The following is a 15494-nucleotide window of genomic DNA, read 5'->3' as shown; positions in this document are numbered from 1 at the left end:
TCTTCTTCTACGGTTACAGCTCAGATTTCTTCTTCTGGGTGTTTATTGGCAGCTCGCAAACTGTCGTGCTTCAGCATCTCGCCCCCTGCTGGATGGGAGGGTACAGACGCCTCGTTAAACCATCGGAGAAGAAAAGAAAAGAATTAAAATTAAATTAAATCAAATACATGATTAAGATAAAATACATCAATAAAATAAAATAACGTGATTAAAGTAAAACTACATTAAAACAAATAAAATAACATAAAAATAAATAAGGTGAACAAGCAAAAACAAATGGTTTAATTGTTTTAATTGGAGACACTACAGGTGAAAAGGATACACATTTTAACCAAACTTTCCCACTTGATCACTGACATGAAGACAATTACTCTTGGTACGGCACATTTTCTGAAGAATTCTCTAATTAAGCACTGATTTTCATTCATCTCTATTCTTGATTCATTTTGTTGAAACAGGTTACAATGTGCGATGCAACGCTTCACACACTTCATGCACCAGGGTGCTGCATGGTTACATCTCCAACTGTGATGACCAACATAGAGGGGCACATTAATAACATTATTATCATTAATAATATTATGAAAATGCCTGAAAAAAATGTAAATGAAATGAAAAATCAAAAATTATTATTAAAAAGTTTATTAAAAATGTTACTTAAATGTCCCCAAAATACAAATAAAAATGTTGTTAGAATGTCATAAAAATATTAGTAAAATGTCTGGAAAAATGTTTAATAACAAGTCAGGAAAAAAGTTAATATCCATAAAATCACAATAAGATGTCTCGAAATATGTTGATAAAATGTCCGAAAAATATTATTTAAATGTCTAAAAAAAAATGGTAATAAAATGTCAGAAAATGTTTAATAAAAAGTCAGGAAAAAAGATATTAAAATATCTGAAAAACATCAATAAAATGCATCAGAAAATGGTAATAAAATGTCAGAAAAAATGTTGATAAGTCTCCGAAAATTATGAAAAAAAGGTCTGAAATTATATTGATAAAATGTCCGAAAAAGATTATTAAAATGTCTAAAAAAATGGTAATAAAATGTCAGAAAAAAATGTTTATAATTCTCCGAAAATTATGAAAAAAAAGTCTGACATTCTGTTGATAAAATGTCCGAAAAATATTATTAAAATGTCTTAAAAAAAATGGTAATAAAATGTCAGAAAAAATGTTGAGAAATCTCCGAAAATTATGAAAAAAAAGGTCTGAAATTATGTTGATAAAATGTCTGGAAAATATTATATAAATGTCTAAAATAAAGGTAACAAAATGTCAGAAAAAGAAATGTTGATAAAACGTCCAAAATGTTTTAATAAAAAGTCAGGAAAAAGTTGGTAAAATGCCCAAAAACTATCAATAAAATGTCTAAAAATATTTGATAAAAATGTCCGAAAAATATTATTAAAATGTCAGAAAGAATATTGATAAAATGTCTGAGAGACGGACGGCGTGACTTTTCTCACAAATGTGTACAGTTTTTCTTGACGTGTTCTGGATTAAATCAAATTTCTGACTCAAAGTTTCAACTCAAATCTACTCAACAGTTCTTTTAACCTGCTGAGGTTATTTTAGGTTTGAATGTGTGTGAGAAGTTATTTTGGTTCAGAAACTACTGTCATCATAAATGAATATTATCTCTCACATTCCCAGCCAAAAAAAACAAAATCAACATCAATTTTGGATCAGTGCTGAAAACTGAACTCAACTTTATTTATAGAGCACTTTAAAAACAACAACAGTTGAAACAAAGTGCTGTACATAAACATAAAAACATAAGACGTCAAACAAACAATTAAAAACAATAAAAACACTAAAACAATAAAATAAAGCAGAACAATGGGGCGTCGGTGGCTTAGTGGATAGAGCAGGCGCCCCATGTACAAGGCTGTTGCCACAGCAGCCCGGGTTCAACTCCGGCCTGTGGCCCCCTGCTGCATCTCTCTCTCTCTCTCTCTCTCTCTCTCTCTCCTTCACACTTGACTGTCCTGTCAGTTAAAAAGCTAAAATGCCCCAAAATATATCTTTTAAAAAAAAATATATGAAATTGAAATTCTACATAAGTACAAGTAAAGCTACCCTTCTAAAAATCTACTCAAGTAAAAGTAAAAAGTAGTTTGTACTTAAAGTAGAAGCTACTTAGTTACTTCCAGCAGCTTGACGGGGGTCACTCCTGTGCAGTGCAGAAATGGTCCAGGGTCATAAATAGAATAGAATTCAATTCAATTCAGGGCTGCACAATATCATTAGAGCGTCACCATGGCGATGTGTTCTTGTGCAACAGTCACAGTGTGAGACTCGCAGTATGAGTTCATCATATCAGTATAATATTAGTCAAAGGCAATATGCCATACTTATTTTGCTGCTTAATACTTTAGGTTGTGAAGTTCTCAGTTTCCAGGACAGTTTGATTGTGAAATGTATATTTCATTCAAATACAGACTTTCAAATCCCAAATGATGACTTCTTTACAAATAGAGTTATTCAGCTTATTGCAACACACTGAATATTGCAGCACATATCACAGTATACAAAATCATCCTCACATTGTCAGTTGTGTCTAATATTGCGCAGCCCTCATTCATTTTGACTCACCAACATAACTGTTAAACTGATGATACACTGAGCAACTTTTTGAGCAATGTTGTTGGGCACTGGGCATCCACAAGAACCACTGGTACCCAACACCACTTCACTTGTGTTTTCTCTTCATTAAAACTGAACAACTTGACAGAAGAGGTTTAGGCGAGAAAGCATCTTTGTTCTTCGGTGGCACAGATATCTGACTATCGTCAGCATAACAATGGAAATAAATACCTGCTTTCTAAGGATGGAGCCCAGAGACAGTAAATACAGTGAGAAAAGCAGGGGCCCTGAAACTGAACCCTGTGGAACCCCATATGACAGCAGAGCAGAGCAGGACTCAGGACCACCAATGCTTACACATAGAGTTGTGTCTGCCAGGTAAGACCTAATCCACTCCAGAGCACTACCACAAATGCCCACTAGGTGCCGTAACTGCACCACCAAGATATTATGGTCCACAGTATCAAAGGCTGCTGTTAAGTCCAGCAGAACAAGAATCACATAGTCACCAGAGTCATTTGCAGGAGGGTGTCATTAAAAACTCTTAATAAGGCGGACTTTGTGCTTTGCAGTGTTTTAAAGGCAGACGGACAGAGCTCCAGGAGTTCATGCTCGTCCATGAAGAACTTTAACTGAGCATCAACAGCTTCCTCCAGGATCCTCGTCATAACAGGCAGCTTGGAGACTCAGTTTGGACCTGGACGTTAGTGATGCAGCATCATTTCATTTACTGATTTATTTGTTCCAACCTGGACAAAATACAACAACAATGCAACCCTCAATTTACACCCTCCGTGGTCAGAAAGGAACAGGAAGAAGAAAACTTATCATAGCTGCCCCCTACTCTGAGCTACTGTGATCAAATAATGGACGACCTGCTGCCTGTGTCCCTCACACGTGATCTCTGTAACAAGCTACAACGTGAATTAAGACAGCACCGAAACAAATTACAGCAACTTCAAGTTTGAGACACAGCTCCGTGAATGGGAGTGATGACAGCAACTCAGTGAATATGCATGATGTCATCATCAGTGATGATGTCACCAATTTACCCGACACGTTCAAACTGAAACGCACATCTGTTTGAGTGTGTGTGTGTGTGTGTGTGTGTGGTTTGCAGACCTGCAGCGATTTCTCATGAACAGCAGAGGGAGCTGACGTCTCATCTCCATTAGCTCCAGCAGGACAGGAAACAGCTGATGAGGAGCTGAGGACACGACACGTCTGATGTGATGCTCAGGGACGGAGACAACATGGAGGACAGACGTTGAGGGGAGGCTGTGATTGGCTACAGTCGCTCTGATGTAAAGAACAGACAATTATGATTAGTAAGAACAATAGTATGAAACAAGTCTGTAAATATAAAGTATTAAAATAAAACATGAGGCTGATGTACCAAAACAACATGTTTGTTTACACGTGTCACTTTTGCACCTTTTGTTTTGTGGTCGTCATGGCGACCTGTCACCTGCTGACGGATGGGTTTTGGACCAGTCCGCAGATCCCTTGCTGGGACTCTGCTCCTCCAACACAAACACTGAAACATCAAACACTTCATTTCCTGTTGCTGATTCTTAACCACCACTTTGTCCTCCTGACACCTGCATCCTCATGTCCTCGTGTCCTCATGTCCTCGTGTCCTCATGGCTTTACTGCACCGTTTACTCCACTCTGCCTCACTCAGTCCTGTTGTCCTCGATTGTGGACACTTTTTGTCCCACCTGCTGGTAATAAGACCACCTTGCACTATTCATGTAGAAACAAGATGGCCGCCATCTCTGCAGAGTCAGTCTGCAGCTGATCCTGAGACAGACGTGGACAAAACTGGATCACATGTTATGGTTCAAACTTTATTTATGATTAATGATGTTTGCAGTTTGATCTGGCAACAAAGTTGACCAATTTTATTGACAGTTACAAGATCACACGCTGTTAATGAGGACGTGCTCGTCTGAGGACGTTTTTATCAAGTCCTCTGCTACTTTCATGTTTTGATCTGGGAGTTATTATTATAATTATTATTATTATTATTATTTGTTTGTTTTTTTTCTTACACTTCAGAAACTTCTTGTTGTGATTTGAGCCATTAGTAGTTTTCTTTGTTTGTTTTTTGTTTTGCTTTTTTTGCCTTTGATTTTTAATGATATATTTGTTTTAAACGATGACGTCATGTTTGCTTGTGTGGACCCCAGGAGGAGTCGATGCTACTGTGGTAGTGACTGATGGGAATCCAAATAAATAAATAAATAAATAATGGGGGTCCCAGTGTCCACAGTGTCCCCCCTGAAATCTGCACCTGTGCATTAATACAACAGCAGATTGTTGTTGGTGTCATAAATCAGCCCTCTGTGTCAGGTTATAATAATTGTTTGTATACGTCTAATTATTATTGTTGATTGTTGTTGATGTTTTTCTGATCAGTGTGTCAGACGGGGCGTCCAGAGCTCCTGCAGGTTTGAGTCTGAGAGGTCGTAAAATAATTTATAAAGAAGGAAAGAAAAAGAAAAAGAAACAACACGTGACTTGTCTCTGATCGTTTCTTTTTCAGGCCTGTAAAATATTTTAATGAGATGATGTCTCAGTGGCTCAGTGGGCGGAGCAGGCCCATGTACAGGGGTGGTGTCCCTGCTGCAGCGGCCGTGGGTTTGATTCTAGTTGTGGCCCCCGCTGCATGTCGTCCTCTCTCCTACACTTTGAAAAAAACAAAATCTTAGACAGAAAAATTTGGTGAAATGTGACGGCCTCATTAATCCCAACGTGTTTGAACAGCTCGCCTTGCAGACACACAACACGCAACACACAGTAACATGTGGACACATATATGAATCAGTAATAAGAACATACTGAGGAATAAAAAAATCTATAAACAACAAACGTTAATTGACAGATTATCATGAAAGAGATTTATGAAAAACAAAACAGAAATGTGCAGAGACTTTAACAGATGAACAGCGAGACAACAAACGATCTTCAACATCAGTTCTTTTACAAACAGGTGAAACGTAACGACGACGACACGGCGAGCACAAGAATCTAAAACACACGTGTCTTTGTGAACATGTCAGGAGGAGGTGAAAGCCTCTCCTCTTTAATCTAACTCATTGTTCAGGACAGTGTAACCATGGTGATATACAGGTTATTATGGTCTGTAATAGACATGGACATTCAGCAGGAGAAAAGAGAAACTCCTCCACAGGAGGCGCCAGAGAGTCAGAGAGGAGGCGGAGCTGCTGCAGGAGGTGAAAACTAGTCTTACTGTAGTTTGACCCGCAGTTTGCGTCACCAGCCTCCTTCACCTCCTCATATTTTTAGATTCAGTGAGACTTCCTCTTCCACAGGACATCACTGTCTCTGATGTCCATCCAAAATAAATGCCCATAAGTACACTTAGAAATCATAAAGACAGACGCTGCAGAACCTGCCTGACAGTGCCTGAGTTTAGGTTCACAGAGAACATGACGTCATTGCAGACACGAGCTGCTCGCACGTCATTCGGCTCATTGTCCGTGGACACACTTTGAACACATGGAGACTAAACGACGGGTAAAGACTTCATGTCCCCTGCATGAGACTGATCAGTGTGGAGGGGCTTTAGGACCATGAGGAGGAAATCTGCAGCCACACACACACACACACACACACACACACACCTCCTCTGTATTCAGTACACATGCCTCCTCCTCCTTCTCTTCATCTCTTCTCTGCAGGAGAACCATCCTCCGGTCAGACGGACACCTGCCTGCCCGCCTGTCTCTCCTCTCTCTTGGCTCCTTCTCTCTCGGAGCACCGGACCATCACAGCGGGACTCCAGGCTCCTGTACGCCGCTAAGAGCGCTCGGAGGGCGGCAGGAGGACAGAGGAGGGGTCGGTGTGAAGCCTGGATGCAGGGTCTCATGTCTCACCTTGGGAGGTGAGTATGCGCGTGCGTGCGAACATGTGTATGCGTGTGTGTTCTGTCCTCTCGTGATCACACGACATGTTTAGCATCACCGGGGTGGCGATGACGTCAGAGCCGGTGACAGTGTCGGTATTCAGCGGAGCCACGACGAGATTTAAAGACATCTGTGTTCATGTATGCGGCCTGTAAACATCCGTGCGCGCGTGCGCGTGTGTGTATGAGCGTGCGCGTGCTCCAGGCTACTGCAGGTCTATGTGATGAGCTCAACACAAACACACAGTAAATATCACATACCATGACGTCATATACACAGAACCACAGGACAGTGACGTCACTGTCACCATGACTGAGTGATCACACACAGCACTGTGACTGTGTGCAGGGTGGAGCTGCATGTTGGTGATGGAGCTGCATGTTGGTGATGGAGCTGCATGTTGGTGATGTCAGCAGCATGTTGGTGATGGAGCTACATGTTGGTGATGGAGCTGCATGTTGGTGATGGAGCTGCATGTTGGTGATGGAGCTACATGTTGGTGATGGAGCTGCATGTTGGTGATGGAGCTACATGTTGGTGATGGAGCTGCATGTTGGTGATGGAGCTACATGTTGGTGATGGAGCTACATGTTGGTGATGTCAGCAGCATGTTGGTGATGGAGCTACATGTTGGTGATGGAGCTACATGTTGGTGATGGAGCAGCATGTTGGTGATGGAGCTACATGTTGGTGATGGAGCTACATGTTGGTGATGGAGCTACATGTTGGTGATGAAGCTGCATGTTGGTGATGGAGCTGCATGTTGGTGATGGAGCTACATGTTGGTGATGGAGCTACATGTTGGTGATGGAGCAGCATGTTGGTGATGGAGCTACATGTTGGTGATGGAGCTGCATGTTGGTGATGTCAGCAGCATGTTGGTGATGGAGCTACATGTTGGTGATGGAGCTGCATGTTGGTGATGTCAGCAGCATGTTGGTGATGGAGCTACATGTTGGTGATGGAGCTGCATGTTGGTGATGTCAGCAGCATGTTGGTGATGGAGCTACATGTTGGTGATGGAGCTGCATGTTGGTGATGGAGCTGCATGTTGGTGATGGAGCTACATGTTGGTGATGGAGCTGCATGTTGGTGATGTCAGCAGCATGTTGGTGATGGAGCTGCATGTTGGTGATGGAGCTACATGTTGGTGATGTCAGCAGCATGTTGGTGATGGAGCTGCATGTTGGTGATGGAGCTACATGTTGGTGATGGAGCTACATGTTGGTGATGAAGCTGCATGTTGGTGATGGAGCTACATGTTGGTGATGGAGCTGCATGTTGGTGATGGAGCTACATGTTGGTGATGGAGCTACATGTTGGTGATGGAGCTGATGGAGCTGCATGTTGGTGATGGAGCTGCATGTTGGTGATGGAGCTACATGTTGGTGATGGAGCAGCATGTTGGTGATGGAGCTGCATGTTGGTGATGGAGCTGCATGTTGGTGATGGAGCTGGATGTTGGTGATGGAGCAGCATGTTGGTGATGGAGCTACATGTTGGTGATGGAGCTGCATGTTGGTGATGGAGCTGCATGTTGGTGATGGAGCTGCATGTTAGTGATGGAGCTACGTGTTGGTGATGGAGCAGCATGTTGGTGATGTCAGCAGCATGTTGGTGATGTCAGCAGCATGTTGGTGATGGAGCTGCATGTTGGTGATGGAGCTGCATGTTGGTGATGGAGCTACATGTTGGTGATGAAGCTGCATGTTGGTGATGGAGCTACATGTTGGTGATGGAGCTACATGTTGGTGATGGAGCTACATGTTGGTGATGGAGCTGCATGTTGGTGATGGAGCTGCATGTTGGTGATGGAGCTACATGTTGGTGATGGAGCTACATGTTGGTGATGTCAGCAGCATGTTGGTGATGGAGCTGCATGTTGGTGATGGAGCTACATGTTGGTGATGGAGCTGCATGTTGGTGATGGAGCTACATGTTGGTGATGTCAGCAGCATGTTGGTGATGGAGCTACATGTTGGTGATGGAGCTGCATGTTGGTGATGGAGCTACATGTTGGTGATGGAGCTACATGTTGGTGATGTCAGCAGCATGTTGGTGATGGAGCTACATGTTGGTGATGGAGCTACATGTTGGTGATGGAGCTGCATGTTGGTGATGGAGCTGCATGTTGGTGATGGAGCTGCATGTTGGTGATGAAGCTGCATGTTGGTGATGGAGCTGCATGTTGGTGATGGAGCTACATGTTGGTGATGGAGCTGCATGTTGGTGATGAAGCTACATGTTGGTGATGGAGCTACATGTTGGTGATGAAGCTGCATGTTGGTGATGGAGCTGCATGTTGGTGATGGAGCTGCATGTTGGTGATGGAGCAGCATGTTGGTGATGTCAGCAGCATGTTGGTGATGGAGCTGCATGTTGGTGATGGAGCTGCATGTTGGTGATGGAGCTACATGTTGGTGATGGAGCTGCATGTTGGTGATGGAGCTGCATGTTGGTGATGGAGCTGCATGTTGGTGATGGAGCTACGTGTTGGTGATGGAGCTGCATGTTGGTGATGTCAGCAGCATGTTGGTGATGTCAGCAGCATGTTGGTGATGGAGCTGCATGTTGGTGATGGAGCTGCATGTTGGTGATGGAGCTACATGTTGGTAATGGAGCTGCATGTTGGTGATGGAGCAGCATGTTGGTGATGGAGCAGCATGTTGGTGATGGAGCTACATGTTGGTGATGGAGCTACATGTTGGTGATGGAGCTACATGTTGGTGATGAAGCTACATGTTGGTGATGGAGCAGCATGTTGGTGATGGAGCAGCAGGTGGAGACACTTTGACTTCATACAGTTTGTCCCCAGCTGGACCTCAGTGTGACGTCACAGACACGTGGACGGACACGTCCTTCTGTCAGGACACTTCCTGTGCAGTGCACTGATGTCAGCAGCGTCGTGTCATCTCTGATCACACACTGATGTTTCACCGTCTTTTTCTTCGTCTCCTTTTTAAACAGTGAATTACAAACAGACGGAGGAGCGTCATCGGCATCATGTGACGCTGTCTCCGCCCACACGAGAACCAAACCTACGCCTGTACGCTGCTGAAAATGTGCTTCATTAGCAAAGAGCAGGTTAGCTAGCTAACGGATGCTAAATAATATTATGGCCGATATTTACATCCCCCAGGTGGGTCGCAACAGGTGACTCACGTGCTCATTAGGGTCGGAACAAAGGACTCGTGTGGTCGTTCAGGTCGCAACAAATGACTCGTGTGGTTGCATTGAGGGGCGGAGCAAAGGATTCATGTGGTCGTCTGGGTCGGAACAAATGACTCGTATCATCATTTGGGTTGCAAGGAATGACTCGTGTGGTTGCATTGAGGGTCAGAGGACCTGAATTCATGGAGAAAAGAAAACGTGGGTTTTTTTCAGTTCAAATGTTTTCTGTTTTTTCAGGAGAGTTCAGCTGCGATGCCTGACCTCTGACCTCTGACCCCTCTGAGAGACACCTCTGAGGAGGAGGAGGAGGAGGAGGAGGAGGAGAAGCAACCAGCAAAGGCTCCCAGCAGGGATGGAGGGAGAAGAGGAGGACGGTCGAGCAGAAGAGACTGAGACCTCCTCCAAACTGGGGAGAGCTTCACCAAGAGGAGGAGGACGAGGAGGAGGAGGAGAAGAAGCTGGAGGTGGAGGAGAAGGAGGAGCTGGAGATGGAGGAGAAGGTGGAGCTGGAGGTCATGGAGGAGGAGGTGGAGGAGGAGGAGCTGGAGGTGGAGGAGGAGGAGAAGGTGGAGCTGGAGGTGGAGGAGGAGAAGACACCTGCAGACAAAATGGCCTCATCAACACCCACAGACTGGGGGCGGAGCCTCGGGAGGCGCTGCTGTTGGTGTACTCAGCTCCTCAGTATCAGGGTCATGTGGTGGTGAACACTCCGCAGGAGAGGAGCAGCGCAGGAGGGAGAGGGGGAGGAGGAGGTGGGGCTCCTCCTCAGCTCCTCAACCCCAGCGCTCTCCTCCCCCACCAGACGCTGTCGGACCCCCGCCTCAGGCCCGCCCCCGGCCTCCTCCTGTGTCCAGAGAGCGTTCTGCGGGCGTGGGGGGAGGCGGGAGGAGGAGACTGCTGCGAGACCACCTTCATCGAGGGGCTCGGCCCCGACGCCTCCTCCTCAGCTGCTGCTGCCTGCTCCTCCATGAAGGAGGCGCTGCTGTTCGCTGACAGGAAGTTTCTGGACTTCTCTGGAGAGGACGCAAAGATTCACACGCTGTCGTACGACATCGACGATGATGATGAGTTCCAGGAGCTCGAGGTGAAGATCACTTCTGTTTGTTTATTTAGAGTGACTGTGACAACAGGAAGTCATCAGCTTATAGAACAGGAAGTCATCAGACATATATATATATATATATATATATATATTTTTTTTTATATAGATATATATAGATATATATATATACACACACACACACACACACACACAATTGCAGGAACGTCTTAAAGGGATAGTGCACCCAAAAATTAAAATTCAGCCATTGTCTACTCACCCATATGCTGAGGAAGGCTCTGAAGTTTTAGAGTCCTCACATCCCTTGCGGAAATCAACGGAGGAGTGGCTAGCACACCTAATGGCTGATGGCGCCCCAGACTAACATCCAAGAACACAAAATTGAATCCACAAAATATCTCCATACTGCTCATCTGTAGTGATCCAAGTGTGCTGCAGCCCCAACATAAAAAGTTGTTTCGAAAAACGTCATTTGAACTCTGTTTTTAGCCTCACTGTAGCCTGTAGCTCTGACTGCTTCTCTGTGCTCACGTGTGCACACTCAGGGTGATCGGTGATCTCTGAAGAGCAGCAGTCTCGTCAGTACTGATGTCCAGATTCTCAAGTGCAGGCATCGCCAATTCCCAGTCTGAGCAGCAAAGACTTTCCTCACCCGTTGGCATTGCTTTGCATTTGAAACAACTACACCACCAGGCTTCCAGTGCTCGACTCCGGTATTCTGCGGCTGGCTGAGGGTTAGGCTCATGAGCTGCGGCAGCTGCTTCGTCCAGTAGCCTGAGTTCCGTGCGTATACTCGGGCTCAAACAAATACGGCTCAACAAAGAAATGCTGTTCCTCCTCAATTTCAAAGTCTTCAGACTTGTTGGGCTGTCCTTTGCTAAAAGACAGTAGTGCAAATTATCTTTTAGCTCTGTGGTTACTGTTGTCTCCCCCTGCGGTGCACGTGTCACGTGATGTAAACACGGGTGAGCAAAGCTCATGCTTTCGCTGGTCTCACGCAAGCGCACACACGTGAGCGCGGTGCCCAGAGAGGCAGTCAGAGCTACAGGCTACAATGAGGCTAAAAACAGAGTTCAAATGAGGTTTTTCCAAACAACTTTTTATGTCGGGGCTTCAGGACACTTGGATCACTACGGACGAGCAGTATGGAGATATTTTGTGGTTTCAATGATGTGTTTTTGGACGTTTGAATCTGGGGCGCCGTCAGCCTCCATTAGGTGGAGTTGTGTTGCTACCTCCTCTCCCCTTGGATCTCTGCAAGTGATGTGAGGACTCTAAAACTTCACCTGAGCCTCCCTCGGCATATGGGTGAGTAGATAATGGCTGAATTTTCATTTTTGAGTGCACTATCCCTTTAAATAACATATCAAAAATAGACAACCGCACACTGAATAGACTATTACTGTGAATTTATTGAGAGTAAACAGCGCCTTTCGCCTGTGGCTTCTTCAGGTTCACTCATCACAATTACCTGGACATTCACATATCATATATATATATATATATATATATATATATATATATATATATATATATATATTCACAAATACACATGACTCACCTGACTCACCTGACTTGATTGTCAGTCAGTTCACTTCATTTTTTTCTTTTTTCTTTTAGTGCTTTAACAAATTTCCAAAAACAAAAAATTATAACATTTTTCTAAGTTGTACAAAATGAAATAAAACAAAATAAAAAAAATCTAAATTAATGAAAAATTACAAGAGTTATACAATTTATATCGTTTAAATTGATACCATTATACAACTGAATAGAAAAATATCAGCTAGTTCACTTATTTTTTCTCCAGTGCATTAACATATCTCAAAAAATATAAACATTTCTCCAATTGGAGCATAATAATTTTGTACAAAATTACATCTTAAAAAACGTAGTTAGATTAATAGACAGTTACAAGAATTACACAATTTTATATTATTTCAGTTCACCATTATACAGCCGACTGAATAGGAAATGTTGAGAATCTTTTTACGTATATCTATATCTATCTATCTATCTATCTATCTATCTATATATATATATATTATGTATATGTATATATATACATAAATATACATATACACATTCTCTAATCGGTATAGTGAATAAATACAATGAGGAAAAAAACATTTGCAAAATTGCAAAAATTGAAATTTAAAAAAAAAATTAAATACAAATCCTACTTGTCTATCCTCCTCCTCTCTCTACTCTCTATCTTCCTCTTCCTCCTTCTCTCTCTGCTCCCTATCTTCCTCTTCCTCTCTCCTCCTCTCTCTACTATCTTCCTCTTCCTCTCCATGAATATTTCACCATTTCTTGAACTCTGTAGACAAAACGATTGATTTGAATGATTAATTACAAGCAACAAACAACTTGTCATAAGTAGAAATTCAGTCAATGGAACAAGTGAAAATATGCAGCAAAAAATTGAAATTTCATTTGCACCAAGTGAAAATTGTCTTTTTGGACACTGTTTTATTTTAACTATAATGAGACGCTGTGACAAGAATTCAAACAAACACTCTTGGTAAGACTTTGAGGTTTTGCAGTGTAACATTTTTATTTTAATTTATCATTGTTGCAGGCCTAAAGTAATTCTTACATGTTAACTTTTTTTGACAAAAATGTAAACATTAGAAACCTAGATACAACAGCACAACTCTGTTAGCTAGTTTAGCTCAGTTTATTTCATTCTTTGATAAAAGTAAAGAACAATCCAATGTAAACACAGAAGTTCACAAATCTTGAATGAAAGGGAGCTTTCTTCCTCTGGCCAAACATGGCTGATATCTGGAGAACGACATATAAATAGATATAATAGAGCAATAGAGGAAACAGCAACAGACTGATGAAATTAGATCATCTGATTAATAATAAACCAAGGGGCAAGGGGTAGGGCCAAGGGCTAAGGGGTAGTGGGCAAGGGCTAAGGGGTAGTGTGCATGGGGGGGGTATTGGGGTTGGGCCTAAACCTGATGGTCCACTGAGCGTAGATGAAGAAGCACAAGCCTCTGCCTGTCCCTCACCTGTCCCTCCTTCTTCTCCTGCCTGTCTCTCACCTGTCCCTCCAAGTACCTCAACTTCATGCTGCTTGTCTTCCCTGTCTGTCTGCTCTGTCTCTGCATCAGTACAACCTTGTCCACTGCGCGCTGTTATAGTTTGAGGGCGGGGGACAAAATAGGACATAATGTCCCCCTTTCTCTTCATTTTAAGAACTGAAGAGCAAAATCTAATGGGACAGTTAAGCAGAAGAGCACAGCACTTAATATTAAGTCAGTACTGTTGCTGTTAGATTGCTTGAATTATGTTGTAATGTAAGTTTGCAGCGATGACTTTACAACTATATGTCAAAAATGACAGCGCTGAAACCATTTCAATCTTGTTTCACTCAATTCGAGTTCAACGTTCATTCAACAACGTTTCAGATGAAGATCTTGTCTTGAATTTTCAATTGTACAAATAAATAGTTTTATGTTACTCACCTTTGTTTCACTAGAAAACTCGCTCCCTTTTCCTCCTTGTGTGGTGTGTTCCTCATGAACCGGTGGGTGCGTCGCTTTAAGTGGTCCGACCGGCAACCTGTTGAGATGATTTAGTTCCGCGTTCTGTGATGTCCCTCCGACTCTTCGGCCCCCCACCCTCCACCCTCTATCCTCCATCCTCCACCCTACACCCTCCATCCTCCACCCTACACCTCCACCCTCCATCCTCCACCCTACACCTCCATCCTCCATCCGGCTGTGAGCTTCCAGCAGAATGAGATTAGTGATCAGCGGCTCTCTGAGCGACACACTTGGCCGTCTAACAGCCAATCGCTTTAGAGACGATTAGCTGAGATTTTGTGTCTGTAAAGTCCAGCTTTAATCCACTGTGTCCCTCTAATACCAGAGAGAGGGACGGATTACTGACAGAGCGTGCAAACCTGCTTTTATTCACACACTAGTGTTAGTACACACAATTAACTACAGCCGCCATGAAATGTCAAGTATCACCATTAAAACTGTGAAAGAGAGGTGGAACAGAAACACAAGGAAAATACAAAGAAGACAAACAGGAGTCAGAGATCAGACGAGGAGTGTTGTGTCTGGGTCCCCACACTGCATGTAAACGGGCGGAAACTCACCTGTGTGTGTGTGTGTGTGTGTGTGTGTGTGTGTGTGTGTGTGTGTGTGTGTGTGTGTGTGTGTGTGTGTGTGCGCGTGCGTGCGTGCGTGCATGCGTGTGTGTGTGAGTGTGATCAGAGTGATTACTCCAGCGAATCAGAGAGTGAGGATGCCTTCCTGTTGATGCCTCCCAGAGATCACCTGGGCCTCAGTGTCTTCTCCATGCTCTGCTGCTTCTGGCCGCTCGGCATCGCCGCCTTCTACCTGTCACACGAGGTGAGGACACACTTACACACCTGAGCTGTCACACCTGAGTCCAGGATGGACAGACGTGCAATAGATGTCGTACAGAACAGATCAGCATAATAATAACAGTAATCTGTATGACACAATGAGACAGAGAGAGAGAGAGAGAGAGAGATGCAGGTAATGACAGTAGCTTACAACAACATTAATGAAAGTAATAATATTATAGTTATAGTTCTGGCTACTGCGGTACAATATGTTGAAAGTATATATGTTTGTTTGTTTGTTTGTTTGTTTTTATTTCCAAGTGTCATACACCAAAGGTGCCCAGCCCTCATGGGCTTACAAGACACTTAAATTGACATGAAGGAGCCGTACAACATAACC

General features: G+C 43.4%; 1 protein-coding gene across 2 annotated transcripts in view; it reads left to right on the top strand.

Annotated features, from left to right (window-relative positions):
- The first annotated feature begins 5893 nt into the window (after nucleotides 1–5893).
- The window catches only part of LOC125903698 (synapse differentiation-inducing gene protein 1), a 22082-nt gene continuing 12481 nt past the window's right edge, over nucleotides 5894–15494 (top strand). Inside the window, exons 1-3 of one of the 2 annotated variants that reach the window (XM_049600786.1) lie at nucleotides 5894–6505; nucleotides 9936–10782; nucleotides 15000–15137. In XM_049600786.1, coding sequence (XP_049456743.1) covers nucleotides 10051–10782; nucleotides 15000–15137 — 870 coding nt within the window. In that variant the 5' untranslated portion in view covers nucleotides 5894–6505; nucleotides 9936–10050. The remainder of the gene's footprint in view (nucleotides 6506–9935; nucleotides 10783–14999; nucleotides 15138–15494) is intronic. The other variant, XM_049600785.1, reaches the window with a different exon arrangement.

This window comes from Epinephelus fuscoguttatus, linkage group LG16 (genome assembly GCF_011397635.1).
Source record: "Epinephelus fuscoguttatus linkage group LG16, E.fuscoguttatus.final_Chr_v1".
Classification (NCBI taxonomy): Eukaryota; Metazoa; Chordata; class Actinopteri; order Perciformes; family Serranidae; genus Epinephelus; species Epinephelus fuscoguttatus.
This window is presented reverse-complemented; position numbering and strand designations above follow the sequence as displayed.